At 45.5% G+C, this 13387-nt stretch overlaps 1 protein-coding gene and 1 long non-coding RNA gene across 2 annotated transcripts; one reads left to right on the forward strand and one right to left on the reverse strand.

Moving 5' to 3' along the window:
• Positions 1–3874: 3874 nt before the first annotated feature.
• On the reverse strand, positions 3875–4832 carry LOC136354997 (uncharacterized). Its single transcript, XR_010738973.1, has 2 exons — positions 4669–4832; positions 3875–4488 (listed from the first exon to the last, which is right to left on the reverse strand). It is a non-coding gene; the product is annotated as an uncharacterized lncRNA (long non-coding RNA).
• A 2113-nt stretch (positions 4833–6945) lies between these two features.
• Positions 6946–7999, forward strand: LOC4327287 (ethylene-responsive transcription factor ERF071). Its single transcript, XM_015775299.3, has 2 exons — positions 6946–7194; positions 7277–7999. The coding sequence occupies exons 1-2, from the start codon at positions 7080–7082 to the stop codon at positions 7783–7785; spliced, it is 624 nt and encodes a 207-aa protein (XP_015630785.1). The 5' UTR covers positions 6946–7079; the 3' UTR covers positions 7786–7999.
• The last annotated feature ends 5388 nt before the right edge of the window (positions 8000–13387 follow it).

Raw genomic sequence — 13387 nt, forward strand, 5'->3', positions numbered from 1 at the left:
TTAACTACTACCTATGTCTTAAAATATAGCAATTTTTAACTATAAATTTGGACACACAGTTATCCAGATTCATATAAAAAATAATTATATTTTAGGATAGAGGGAATATCTTTAACTGAGTCTGTCACCTCATCTCCCCATGCCAAGGTGGCAAGTGGCCTGCACTGCAGCTCGCCCCGAGGGCATTGGTTGGACTAGGCACGGTTTTCTCCGGCATAGTGCACTACCAAATGCAGTCGTCTTTTCAACAGTCTTGATTACTTTAAAATTAGCGTCAAATTATCCTTTTCTTTTTTTAAAAAAAAAAAAGCTAATATATCATGAGATCCCGTTCGGATAGATTGATACTAAGCAGATATCAAATCTGGACCCATATGTACCGATCGATACCCATCAGATACCAACTGATACATGTCGGTAACCAGGACGATACCCGTTGGTACCAGACGTAGTACCCACCTGTATTAGCCGATACCCATCGGATATCATATCTGAGTTGAGAGATGGGGGAGAGAAGAAAGAATGGTGATAGTTATCGGCGTCGTCTCTCCGTAGAGATGATAACGAATAATTTGGACGGCGCCACATCCGGTGATCGGGGATCACGGGGTTTCAAGCCCACCGCGGACAAGCAACAAAGAAATGGTGGCCAAATAACAATTGGCGTCTTTGAGCTCCTTCTTGGGTAGGTCGCCCACTTTTGAATCTCCTCTACACCAAGCTCCTATCATCGGCCGCTCGAACCGCTTCCCTAAGCTCTGCATGGCTACTTCCTTATAGTGTTGAGCCACTAGCGTGGCTAGGACTCAATCCAGACGAGCAAAGCCGAGGATAGATGTAGAGGAGCGCCACAGGTTGCGCTAGACGTCACATAAAGCGGATTGAACTAATAGCTTGTTTGGTTAGGAGAATTGTTAGTAGGGAATGGAAGTTTGAGGGGTTGAGTGTTATGAAGTATAATGTTTGATTGGTGGATGTGGGTGTTTTAGTAGTGAATGGGAAGAGGAGTTTAAGAGCAAACTCCCACGTTTTCAATACCTGAGTTATAGGTAGGGGAAAGTAATTAGGAGGAAATTTTCCTTATAATTATGACTAGATAAATCTAAACCATATATCATCATAATTGACGAACAATTTAATTCTCACCCGAGCTCTTCATAATTCGCATATCTACCTCCAAACAAGGGGATGAGAGTAAAAATAAAACTCTCATGATCAATCCCTCGACTACCTCCCTCTAAACTTTCAATCCCTTTTACTTCTCTTCTCCAAACTTTTAATCCCCTTTACTTCTCTAGCCATATAGGCCGAATGGATTCCGTTCGCATGGTTGGGACGGAATTCCAATAGTTAGCATTCCTGAAAAAAAAAACGACCATATATTTTCGCATTTGTATCAGTATCCGCATGGCCCTGTACATTTTTGAACAGGAAAAAGAACAGAAAAATACACGATTACATTGCATTAACTAATACTAGGACGGGACCAAAAAAAAGGCCTGTCCAAGTACAGGGCTACAGGCACACAACCGTAGGCCGCGGCCCATTGCTCTCCTCGACGACCAATTTGTGGCCCATGCCCAGAGTGCTTACGGATTCGTCCACCTGCTGCTCCGCTGCCATACGCCCCATTCAACTGGGACCTTGCCATCATCACGGAAGGCAGAAAGTATAAGTCCATTTTAACTCCCCCACGTACAGCTCCAACATGATTCATATCCTTGAACCGCGATACCGGATATCTCGACCCCCAACTAGTAAGACCGGTGCAATTTGACTTTCTCAGCGGTTTTGGAGGAAGGTTTCGCTGATGTGACGCTTTGACTTGGTCCAATCTGCTAAGTCATTTTGTAGGGCCCACACGTCAGTGGCACATACTCTTTCTTTTCTATTCTACACTCCCATGGGGACATACTCAAGCCCCGCAGTGAAACCGAGACGGTCAGTCGTCGACAGGGAGAAGGTGGATTAGGCCGAGGTGGTCCTGTAGGCAGCGGCGGCCCTAGGGCCGCGGCGACTTGGGAGTCCAAGCAGAAATGACGTTCTCAGCGGTGGCGGCGGCGGTGGCCCTAGACGACTGCGGCCTGAGCGTCAGTGCAAGGTTCTCGGCAAGGAGGAGGCAGATCAGGCAGAGGTGGACCCCGGCGGCGGCCCTAGGGGTAGCAGCTGCCTGGGAGTACGGGCGAAAGAGGATATCCTCGGCGGCGGTGGTAGAGGACTGAGTTTTTGGCAAGATATGTGGCCCTTGACAGTGGTGGTTTTCCGGGGAGCGGCGACGGGCTGGGAGTTTGGAGATAGGAGAGGATTTCGACGACTGTGGCGGCCCTATGGGTAGTGGAGGCCTAGGAATCCGGTGAAGCGGAAGTGGATCATGTCGGCTCGCGTCTGGTCTGCTAATTTTGACTGGGCGAATACGAATGAAGGTGGGCTAACCGGTGGCACGTGACGTCAGCTCACCTGAACTGGATGAAGATGGTACCAATAGAGGTTCGCAGCGATAGCGCACTAGGGGCGGCGACGACTAGACGACTCACATTCCCCGAATCTGGCTGTGTGTGCGGAGGTTGTAGGTTTTGTTTTGGTTGGGTGTTCTCCTCATTATTACGGTGTGAGTATAAGTGCTCTTGTATTATTTTCGTAGGATGTTTTTGAGTTCACATTTTAAAAAGAATTATAAATGCCGTAAATCGAACAAGAAAACCAATGTCCAACCCTAATTGAAGGGTGGTCCGGAAGTGTATCCTTGAGATAAGGGAGTCAACTGCACCATCCTTTTCCAAGTCTCCGTGTAGCTCGCCTACCAAATTGAGCCATTCTCGTGGCATCTTGGTTGGATGGAGACGATGTTCATTGCTGAAGAAAAAATATTTTTGAGAAATACATTGAAACGTAAGTGCTCATAATATCATGTAGAGTAAAGTCTATCACCGATCCCTAAACTTATATCGTTGTATCATTCCGGTCCCTAAACTCGCAAATCGACCGTTCAGGTCCTCAAACTTGTTTGACTGTGTCATCCCGGTCCCTAAACTTGCAGATCACTCGTTTAGATCCTCCAACTTGTTCAGTTGTGTCACCCGTTCCCTAAACTTGGATTTGAATATCATCTGGGTCAAATAGGACGGTCTAAATACTTTATATTTAAAAATAATTCATAACTTTTTCATGTGAACTCTAATGAAGATAAACTTTATATCAAACTTGTAGCCCGCGACGCGATCTATAACTTTGTAGTTGAATTTTTTTTATTTTAAGTCATTTTTGTCCCAAAATGTAATTTTAAAATTAAAATTACAAAATCTATAAACATGCAACAATATTTTGGGACCCTAAACAGTTTTAATTCAAAAACTTTTCAACTACAAAGTTGTAGGTCACATCGAGGGCTACAATTTTGATATAAAGTTTGTCTTCATTAAAGTTAACATGAAAAAGTTATGAATTATTTTTTGATATAAAATTTTTAGACCGTCCTGTTTATGGACCGGGGTGACACAACTGAACAAGTTGGAGGACCTAAACGAGTGATCTGCATGTTTAGGGACCTGGATGATACAGTCGAACAAGTTTAAGGACCTGAACGGTCGATTTGCGAGTTTAGGGACCGGAATGACACAGCGGTACAAGTTTAGAAACCGGTGATGGACTTTATTCTGTATACCAACCTCTATGAGCAAAATACATAAGAGGAATAAATATACAGTGATTACGACTTCCATTGCCAAAACACCAATGCATCACACCTCTCGTCGCAAGGGCGTAATGGTGGAAGAATTTGATGGGGTATATATAGTAGGAGAGAAAATCGATCCGATGGTCTAGATGTAAGCATTTCTAGCGTCGAAGGCAACCATGCAAAAGATCAAAAAAAAAATAAAGTGGAATAGTTTACATACTGAAATGAAAAAGTAGTAAGTACAGGCTCAATGGGATACACAAAACAATGATTCACTACGCCGGATCATGTCATCTCTGACAGGTCCAAATCTTCACATCTGACGGGTTCAGCCTTAGTCAGAGATTGGTCACCGATGACTTTGAGTCACCTGTGATAGGTGAAGGCCCATTAGAGGTAAGAGTCACCTCTCTAACGGCCTCCAACTAAAACCCGTCATAGATGAGGGTCACCTCTGACCGGTCCCAACCAAAACCCATCACAGGTGAGAGTCATATCTGATGGGTATATATTTTAACATGTCACTAATCATAATTGCGACCCGCCACTGGTGTAAAAACGAGGGAAAAAAAACAAAAACACTGTCATCATAGGTTACAATCACATTCATTTGGACAATCATATATCACATCTGGCAGTCACAAATAGAACTCATCAAAATTACTCTCGTCCCCATCTCCAACCCCCTTCGCCCCGAGCCGAGCCGCTGCCTCCACCCCAACTCCATAGCCTTCACCTTCCCCTTCGCCTCCCTAGCGCCGCCATCTCCGCCCCAACTCCCGCTCACCCGCCGGCGCCGCCTCGTCCTCCACCTGCGCACACCCACCGGTGAGAGGAGAATGAGAGTGGCTGAGAGAGGGGAGTTCAAGAGGGGAGGGTTCGAGAGTGGGAGAGAGAGAGATTGAGAGAGATGGGGGCAAAAAAAAATCTGGCTGGTGTCCTCTACTCCTCTAACGGGGTAAAAAAAAACGTATAAGATGATTTTCACTTACCAGTGATGGTCTATATTTTTGCACCCGTTAATGGTAAGTTATCACCTGTGATGGGCCACCATTTGCACCTGATAGAGGTGACCATTTGCTCCCGATAGAGGTCGCCTCTATCAGGTGCAAATGGTGGTCTGGCACAAGTGACAACTTACCTGTGATGGGTCTCGGCCCATGGCCTCATCTATTACGGCCTCCAGTTAAAGCCGTCACATGTAAGGCCATCCGTGACGAGACACTCTACCCCGTCACAGATGAAAAGATCTGGCGCAGTGACTTTGCGTGACAATTTAGCAGAGAAACCTCTTTGCGTCTCTCTTTTTTTTCTTCTCACATGGAACGTTCCCTCCATGATCTTCGAAACCATCCCTTGAGGCGCCAAAATTTCTTCATCAGTTGATCATATTTACCTTTTTGAAACTTTCCAAATCATTTATGTCAAAAGCACTCCCAACAAATATCTTCCTTTTGATCCCTTGATCTTTCCATCGTTGGGTCCTACAACAACTGGCATGTTCCCCATGCTCGAACCTGTTGGCGGCTCACTGGATTTTGTAGGTCCCCCAACTACTTCTACTCAAATTTCCTATCTATCCATTTCATTGAGAATTGCTCGTGCTATTACACTCGGTAACGTACGCAACTCGGCGACTCGGACACAGGAGTCATCCAACAAAAATGACGTGACGGCGACCAGGTGTGGTTGTGCTCACATCACGGTGGTTTTGTCTCCACTCTTGAGCTGAATTGGTTTTGAGGTTTGCAAGTAGCCATCAAAGAATTTTTTGTTGACGCAATGGCTGATGATTATGTTCCGTAAAATGAATATCATTGAGCCAAGGAGTGTGATGTACTCCCATGTTATGATATGCATGGTTGCTGCTACATAAAAAAAAGGTGGTTTGAATGTGTTAAATTAAATTAATAAATTACCTCTCCAGTGATGTGACTCTACTAAAGTGACGAATTCGATCGGTGCTGTTAACTACAAATCCCATAAAAAATGATTATATAGATGTCATGTTCTTTAGTTTGTTTTCAAGCCAATTCGACTAAAACTAATATTGTAGGAAGTTGAAACTATGCAGAAGAAAAAAGGACAGTTGAAGTTGAATCTCTGAAAGAGGACTGGAAAACGGTGGCATCCAGCCGTCCAAAAGGTCAGACGGCGTTTTCTTCCAACAAAAACAAAACAGGTCAAACTTATTTTTGAAAATTAAAATAGGTCAAACTGGTTTGCAAAAAGTAATAATGAGAACGTGAGAAACAATCGATCGTGGTTCGTATGTATTCTTGTTTGTAGCCTTGTAGTAGGTGCCCTTTGTCCCCGGTCAGCCTGTCTTTGAATTGAAGCTAAGTGCTCCACTCTAAACCTGCCTAAAGTGCTCCGTAACCGATTGGGAGTATATTTGGCGTTTAATTTCTTCGTTTGTGCAATGGACTTTTCACGTTTGAAGTTTGAAACTAACGTGTGTACGTCTACTACCAGGACAAATTAAAATGCTTTGCTTCGAGGGAGACGATCTCTTGAGTGCCAGAAGCTGCAAAACATTTTTTCCTTTTCAATTTCGTGACGTCGAGGAAGGCTTGCTGACGAGTACGCCGTGGCGCCGGGCGCGTGCGACCGATCGACCGAGCGCCGCGGCGCGCCGGGTCGTTCGTTCGTACAGCACGTACTACGCCGCGCGCTGGCTCACGACGACTTCGCGGGACGAATATTCATCGTCACGGTTGGTGTTCGGTCTCCGCTCGATCGACTCGTGCCGTGCGTGCCAGCGTGCGTGCATGCATGCATGCACGTTATTAGTAGTACTAGAACATACGGAGTAAAAACCAAAAGAGATGGCGAGTTCCGTGAGGCTTCGCTCTGCCGCCTGCACGAAAACAGCGGCTACGAAAAAACGGTGAGCTAGCTCTAAAACACTTGCAAAATTGCCCCCGTGCCTTTTCGGCACGACGATCATTGATGGCTCCAGTTGTTTAAAATATCTCCGCGCCGCACCGAACAGCTCAGTGCCCGCCCCGCCCTGGACCTTGACGCGCGTAATTTACTCACAGTCACCAGTCCGTGCCGATGCAGATGCGGATGATGCATATTGCGGCCGCACAAACCCAACACGATTCGAGGCGAGGGCCCGACCGACGGACGCGGTCCAGCTCCTCCAGCTGGGACGCGCCTGCGTTCCACTCCCTCCCCCGGTCGCTGGCGGCTGGCCCCCACGCCACCCACCGCGCCCACAACACGCACGGTATATATACACACCCCCAGGTCCGCCTCATACCGCCCATCCAAATCCAACGTCCGCCTAAAGAAAAACACGCACACACTTCTTCTGCTTCCCTCCCCTTGTTTCCGCTCCACTTCCCTTCCAAGCAAGAAAACCGAGGCTTCAGCTTAGCTAGGACCGACCGATCCGATGTGCGGCGGTGCAATCATCTACGACTACATCCCGGCGCGCCGCCGGTTGTGCGCCTCCGACTTCTGGCCCGACGCCGACGACTCCGACCCCCACACCCCCGCTCCCGAGAAACGTAACTTCTCCTCTCATGGCCTCTGCTTCTTGCTCTGTTTTTTTTTTCTTTCTTGGCTGATGTCTCTGGTTGAATCGTGCAGCGCCGCGCGCGAAGAGGGAGCGGAAGAACCAGTACCGCGGGATCAGGCAGCGGCCGTGGGGGAAGTGGGCGGCGGAGATCCGCGACCCGGTGAAGGGGGTGCGCGTCTGGCTCGGCACCTACCCGACCGCCGAGGCCGCCGCGCGGGCCTACGACCGCGCCGCGCGCCGCATCAGGGGCGCCAAGGCGAAGGTCAACTTCCCCAACGACTTCGGCGCCGCCCCCGCGCCGGCCGCGGCGGCGGCGAAGGCCGTCCCTCGCGTCGCGCCCACGCCGGCCGTGCTCCCGCCGCCCAAGATGGAGGCGGTGTCCGAGGGCGCCGGCGCCTGCTCCTCCGACGAGGTCAAGGAGCTGTCCGAGGAGCTGCTCGCGTACGAGAACTACATGAGCTTCCTCGGCATCCCCTACATGGAGGGCGGCGCCGCCTCCGCCGCCGGCGCCGAGGAAGCCGCGGCGCCCGCCGGGCTCTGGACCTTCGAAGACTACGAGCTGCCGTCGCTAGCGCTCTAGTAAAAATGTCACAATAAAAATGACATGTATGTGAAAAAATTTTTCCCTACCCGTAGTAAGTAACCAGTGTCTTTTTTTACCGTACTCTATGCGTTATTTTTGTTGAAATTAATCCATTGTTGAAGTTGTAACTGTGCATGGTCGGCGCCAGTCTCAGTGAAGCTTTTGCTGAATCCAAGTTTTTCTCTAATGTAAATATGAAATTTCCAGTTAACTCAGCTTGCAATTCTTACCACTGTTTCTATCGCCCTGCAAATGCTCCCAGCAGCTACCTGGCTAGCAGCCCAATTACTATGGATGATTCTTGATCGAATTCATGCATCACGCATCCGAGATTATCGGTTTCGACGGTAACATCTGGTTAGGGAACCCTGTTTCGGTGATGAGAAACTAACCATTAGAATTTAGAACTAACCAATGCGATCACGGCCACTGTTCTTGGGTAACCAGAAAATGCACCCCTATCTTAAGGGGGAAAAAACGAACAGAATCAGCAACAGTAACATCCTCCAACATGGCAAGTACAAGCACGATCTGTTACGATCCTCAGGCCCCGCCGGAGAGGGACGGAAGATACTAGTAACAGCAAACGGACCGTGCCGATTTCTCGGCGGCGGCGGCGGCTTCCGTCCCCGAGCCCCGAGGAGAGGAGCCGTACGTACTAACCGTGTGTGCATTACAGCGGCGGCACACGGTTAGTAGTAGTAGGAGCACTGTTCGGCACGTTTGACCCGTGGATGTACGTACGTTGCTTGCAGCAGAGAGCGCCGCGGTTACCGTGGGCTGGGGTTGGGGGATTTTCCGGGGGGCAGCCGCCTGTTTCTGGGCCGGCGGCGCACACCGGAAGGGGAGTAATTGGGGGCCTGCACCTACCTGCACCAACACGCACCGCACGGTCCGGGGAGAAGAAAGCGAGGCCGAGTTGGCATCTTTTCCGTAGATATTTTAGTCTGGGAGAATAGCTGATATGGTCCCTAAAGTTTCGCTCCTGGATCATTTTAGTCCTTAATCTTTTATATTGTCCAAACAAGTCCTTTAATTTTATCACGTGGGTTAATATAGTCCTTAGTCTCACCAAAATCGTCACATGGACATGCCATGTCACATTCCTATGCAAAATCTATATGATTTGTCCAATTTACCCTTATATATATCATAGGAAAATAAAAAACAAAAGGTAAAATGTAAGAGCAAAAATATACATCAAAAGGATGAAAAAAGGATAAGTATTTTTTCCTATAGTTATGTCTAATTCACCCTTATATTTATTTTTCTATAATATACTTAAGGGTAAATTGGACAATTCATCATAGATTTTGCATGAATGATGACATAACATATCTATATAATGATTTTGGTGGACCCAAGGACTATTCTAGACCTTATGACAAAGTTTAAGGATTTCTTTAGACCATTTAAAAGGTTAGAGACTAAACTGAAGGGACGAGGCTTATCGTTAATCGCCTTGTTTCCCAAGATACCTACAGGACAAAAGTCGTACAGTACTACTTGTAGTAGTACTACGACTATTCTCTGGAATCTTGTGTACGTATCAGCTTTGGCTGTCTTTCTGATTCCAGATGATGGTAATTTGGTATCCTTTGGTTAAATTTTAAAAACACAGTCTAATTCTGTAAAATTACTGCTTTGCAGTTCTACCATTTTTTATTATGTTTTCATTAATGGTTTGCTTGGAAGGTACTCCCTCCGTCCCTAAATATAAGGAATTTTGGTGGGATATGACACATCCTAATACAACGAATCTAAATATGCTTATGCCCATATTCATTATACTAGGATGTGTCACATTCCACGAAAATCCCTTATATTTAAGGACGGATGGAGTATATTTTTTGGTGGTGTTTATAATTAAGAAGATACTCACTTCGAATATAAGGGATTTTGGATAGATGGAGACGTATCCTATATTATAAATCTGTATATGATCTATTTAGATTTGTAGTACTAATATACGTTACATCCAACCAAAACCTCTTATATTTAGAGAGAGACAGAGGTCACATCCAACCAAAATCTCTTATATATTTACAGAGGGAGTACTTTGACTAGTATAATATGGATACACACACTTTCATCGATCAAAAGGACGAGTGACGACGTTGAAAGGCTCCAAATCAATTCTAAAACACACATACAAAATTCAAAGTCAGTTGTAGCCAATAAGCTGTAATTCAAACAATTCGTCCGTTGTGTGATTCTCTTTTAATGGTGAGTGAACACAACTTGAAAACAACTGCCAATTTACAATGTATAAGGTTTTTTAATCCCTGGCAGATGTGCTTTTATATGTAACCTTTTCTAAATAACTGACACAAGACAATTCATTTTTACACTTTGGACTTCTCGTCTTTTCTATAAAATATTTGCACATACTAAAAAAACCATATTTGTTAAAGTGTAAAACGTCATAAATATAAGCATGGAACTTTCATTAATTATATTTTAACTATGTTAAGAGTAATTGGTGAACAAAAGTGAAACAATGATAGGCAATATTATCAGTTATTGGAAAATGGAAGAAGTGCTCATGTATTTTTTTCTTCTTTTAGTATTGGCAAAGTTCTACAGCATAACATAAATTTTAAATTTTAATCTTGAAATTTCTTTGTTTCACCTTAAAACTATGTGAATATTTAAGGTTGATCATTTAGTTTTTTTAGAAAGGTTGATCTAGTACTTGAAAGAAGCGCCTAGTAGATTTCTTTTACGAAAGAGTTCTAGAGAAAAAAAATCAGATATATGAAACACCTTATTTGCCATACAAACTATTTGTTTTACTTATTTATATAAAAAAATGATTTTCTTCTTTGCCATTCCTTTTCAATTTTGGGCTTTTTTTATTTTGTTGAAAAATACATTACCAAGCTAGCTTGTTAGTACCAAATATTAGCATTATTAAATTAAATTTTCGTTGGTAAAGTAAGATTAGTTAGTGTTTGTTTTGAGGCTCACCAAATTTTGGTAAAGCTTTGGGATAGTGTTTGATTTGTTACCTTGCCAAATGGCAACAAAGTGAACACACCCTCAGTTACTTTGTTTAATTTTCTAGCTTTTTTTCCCCTTACTTCGTTGTTCTAAGAGACACATAGAAGTTGCTAGAGAAATAAAGCACTACAGCTGAAACAGTTTATAGAAACAAGCTTTTTAGCTTGTAGGTACAGTTATAACCGTCTCTATGCCTCCTAGAGATGGTTCAAGAAGGCATTGCTGTTGCCCTTGTTTCGTAAGATGTGGTTTTGCTAACCGTTTCTGTAAGGTAGGATGGTTGATAGACATGGCTAAAACCGTCCTTATATCTATTTTTCATATTTTGTAGACAATAGAAAAATAATCCAATAATCCAATTTCTGGTCAGTAGAGACACATTTAGCTGTCTCTAGTGGTCAAAACATTAGATAATTCAATAATCGACAATTTCCTTTAGAGAATATCACATAGATCACAATCCATTTAGCATTAGAAAATAAACAAACATAAGAGAGGGACATATTAAAGAAATCATATATTTCATTCATTTGACTGATAATTTACCTTGTGAACGAAGCTAATGATAATGTGAATAGTAATTCATAGCACATGTAAATTTATATTGTGAATCATCAGAACATTTCAAAGTGAAAGTAGCTCAATCCACGCAACACAATCGATCATGAACATCAGAACATGTCTTCTGGCTTTCTGTTGAAAACAAAGTAAGTCTACTTCAATCTATCTTGATGAAGAGTATGCAACATATAGTTTTATATGATTTCATCAATATGGATCTATGTATACTTATACACTTGGTATTTGGTGATGTAGACGAAGGATGAAGGGGGAGGTGGGTTGAGGTGGATAAGATGGGCTAGTGGACACCGAAGACGACCTCAAAACACGGCAAGAGAATTGGCATTCTATCATCATCAAATCGGGGCTTCGCCAAAATAGCACTATGCAGTTGAGATTTGCCAGAATATCACTCTCAACTAGGGGTGAAAATGGTCACGGAAATTCCTGATCGACCAGGCGCTGTTTCAGTATAAGGGGTACCGTTTCCGACCGTACCGTTTTTGGCTATTTTTATTTTTTTCTAATTTCTTTCTGCATTGTATTAATGTCGATATTGAGTAGTTTAGATGATAAATATGGGCAATTACCGGCCGATCGAGCATCGTTTCCGAAAAGATGCTACCGATTCCGACCGTTTCCGATCGTTTTCACCCCTAGTATCAACTAGGGGGCTTCGCCCAAATGGCATTTTCTTCCAATTCTCCCTTTCCTCCCATCTTTGCTGACAAAATGCCCCCGAGTGAATATATTTAAGTTTGTTGACCAAACAAGTAGCGGCGGCAGGACGAGGGGAGGGTCAGCAACAGGGCAGCGTAAGTGAGGGGTGGCTGCTGGATGGAGCATGGGGAGAAGCGACAAGGCCGCATGAGGGGATAGGCGGCGGCAGGGCAGTACGCGACGATGAGGGCGACACGAGAAGAGGCGGTGCGGTGGGGCGGCGCGTGGAGACAACGCGAAGGGATGGGGCGTGGTGATGACATGGCAGCGTGAGAGGTAGTGTGAAGGGACGGAGGCGACTAGGACCATAGCGCTGCTGCCCTGCTCGAGTAAGAAGTTGGGGAAATTTCGATGGTTTTGATTTTCTTTGATTTAACCGGGGTGTTTTGGTTAGCAAAAATGGGAGAAAAAGGAAAATTGGAAAAAAAAAGGACATTTAGCAAAGCCCCCAGTTGAGAGTGGCATTTTGGTGAATCCCAACTATGAAGTGGTATTTTAGCGAAACTTTATTTTGTTGATAGTAGAATGTCAATTTTCTCTCCGGGGTCGATGGTGCACTATGGGGGCACATCCTCTACATCCATCCTATAGATGGCCAACTAAGCTGCCCGGCACAGCACGGCCCAAGCTCGGTCGTGCCTGGGCCGAGGCTAGTCGGGCCGACACGGCCCAACCGACGCGCTGGGCCGTGCCGTCCCAGTCCACGGGCGTCATACACGGCCCAATACTACTCGGGTCGTGCCGGGCCGGCCTGAAGGCATGATGGCCCATCGTGCTTCTCCAAAAAAAAGTTTATTTTTCATCCCTCAACTCTGTGGGCTGTGTTCAAATGGCTTGGAAAATAAGTCTATTTTGTATTCCTCTTCTCTTTGGGCCTTGCCTTTACTTAAGTCTATTTTGCATCCCTATATTTTTTTTATTTGATTGGGTCGTGTCGGGCTGGCCTACCATGCCAAGGGTGCATCCCAGGCACGACCCGGTTGTTGGGCCGGGCCGGCACGGGCACGACCCCTAGTCGGGCCGTGCTATGTTTGGGCCAGGCCAAAATGGTGTGCTTTGGGCCGGGCCATGGGCCTCGGGCCATATGGCCATCTATAATCCATCCTTTCATATCAGCGGTGCGTCCCGTGACATCACAGGCACACCTGAGTGAATCGACGCCTCGGCCGTTAGCTCTACCACACGGAGTCCGCGTACCCACGCAGGAGAGGTCGGCGCCCTCAGGCTCCCGTGAAACCGCCGGACATCTGAGGCCGAAAGGTTACGCCACTTACTGAATGGCGAGGAGGTCCTTGCAGTATGTCGGGGAACGAAT

The sequence above is a fragment of the Oryza sativa genome, chromosome 1, assembly GCF_034140825.1.
Source record: "Oryza sativa Japonica Group chromosome 1, ASM3414082v1".
NCBI classification, from domain to species: domain Eukaryota; kingdom Viridiplantae; phylum Streptophyta; class Magnoliopsida; order Poales; family Poaceae; genus Oryza; species Oryza sativa.

Coding starts and splice junctions, on each gene's coding strand:
- LOC4327287 (XM_015775299.3), top strand. CDS start 7,080: ATGTGCGGCGGTGCAATCATCTACGACTACATCCCGGCGCGCCGCCGG. Junction 7,195..7,276: donor CACCCCCGCTCCCGAGAAAC/GTAACTTCTCCT, acceptor TGAATCGTGCAG/CGCCGCGCGCGAAGAGGGAG.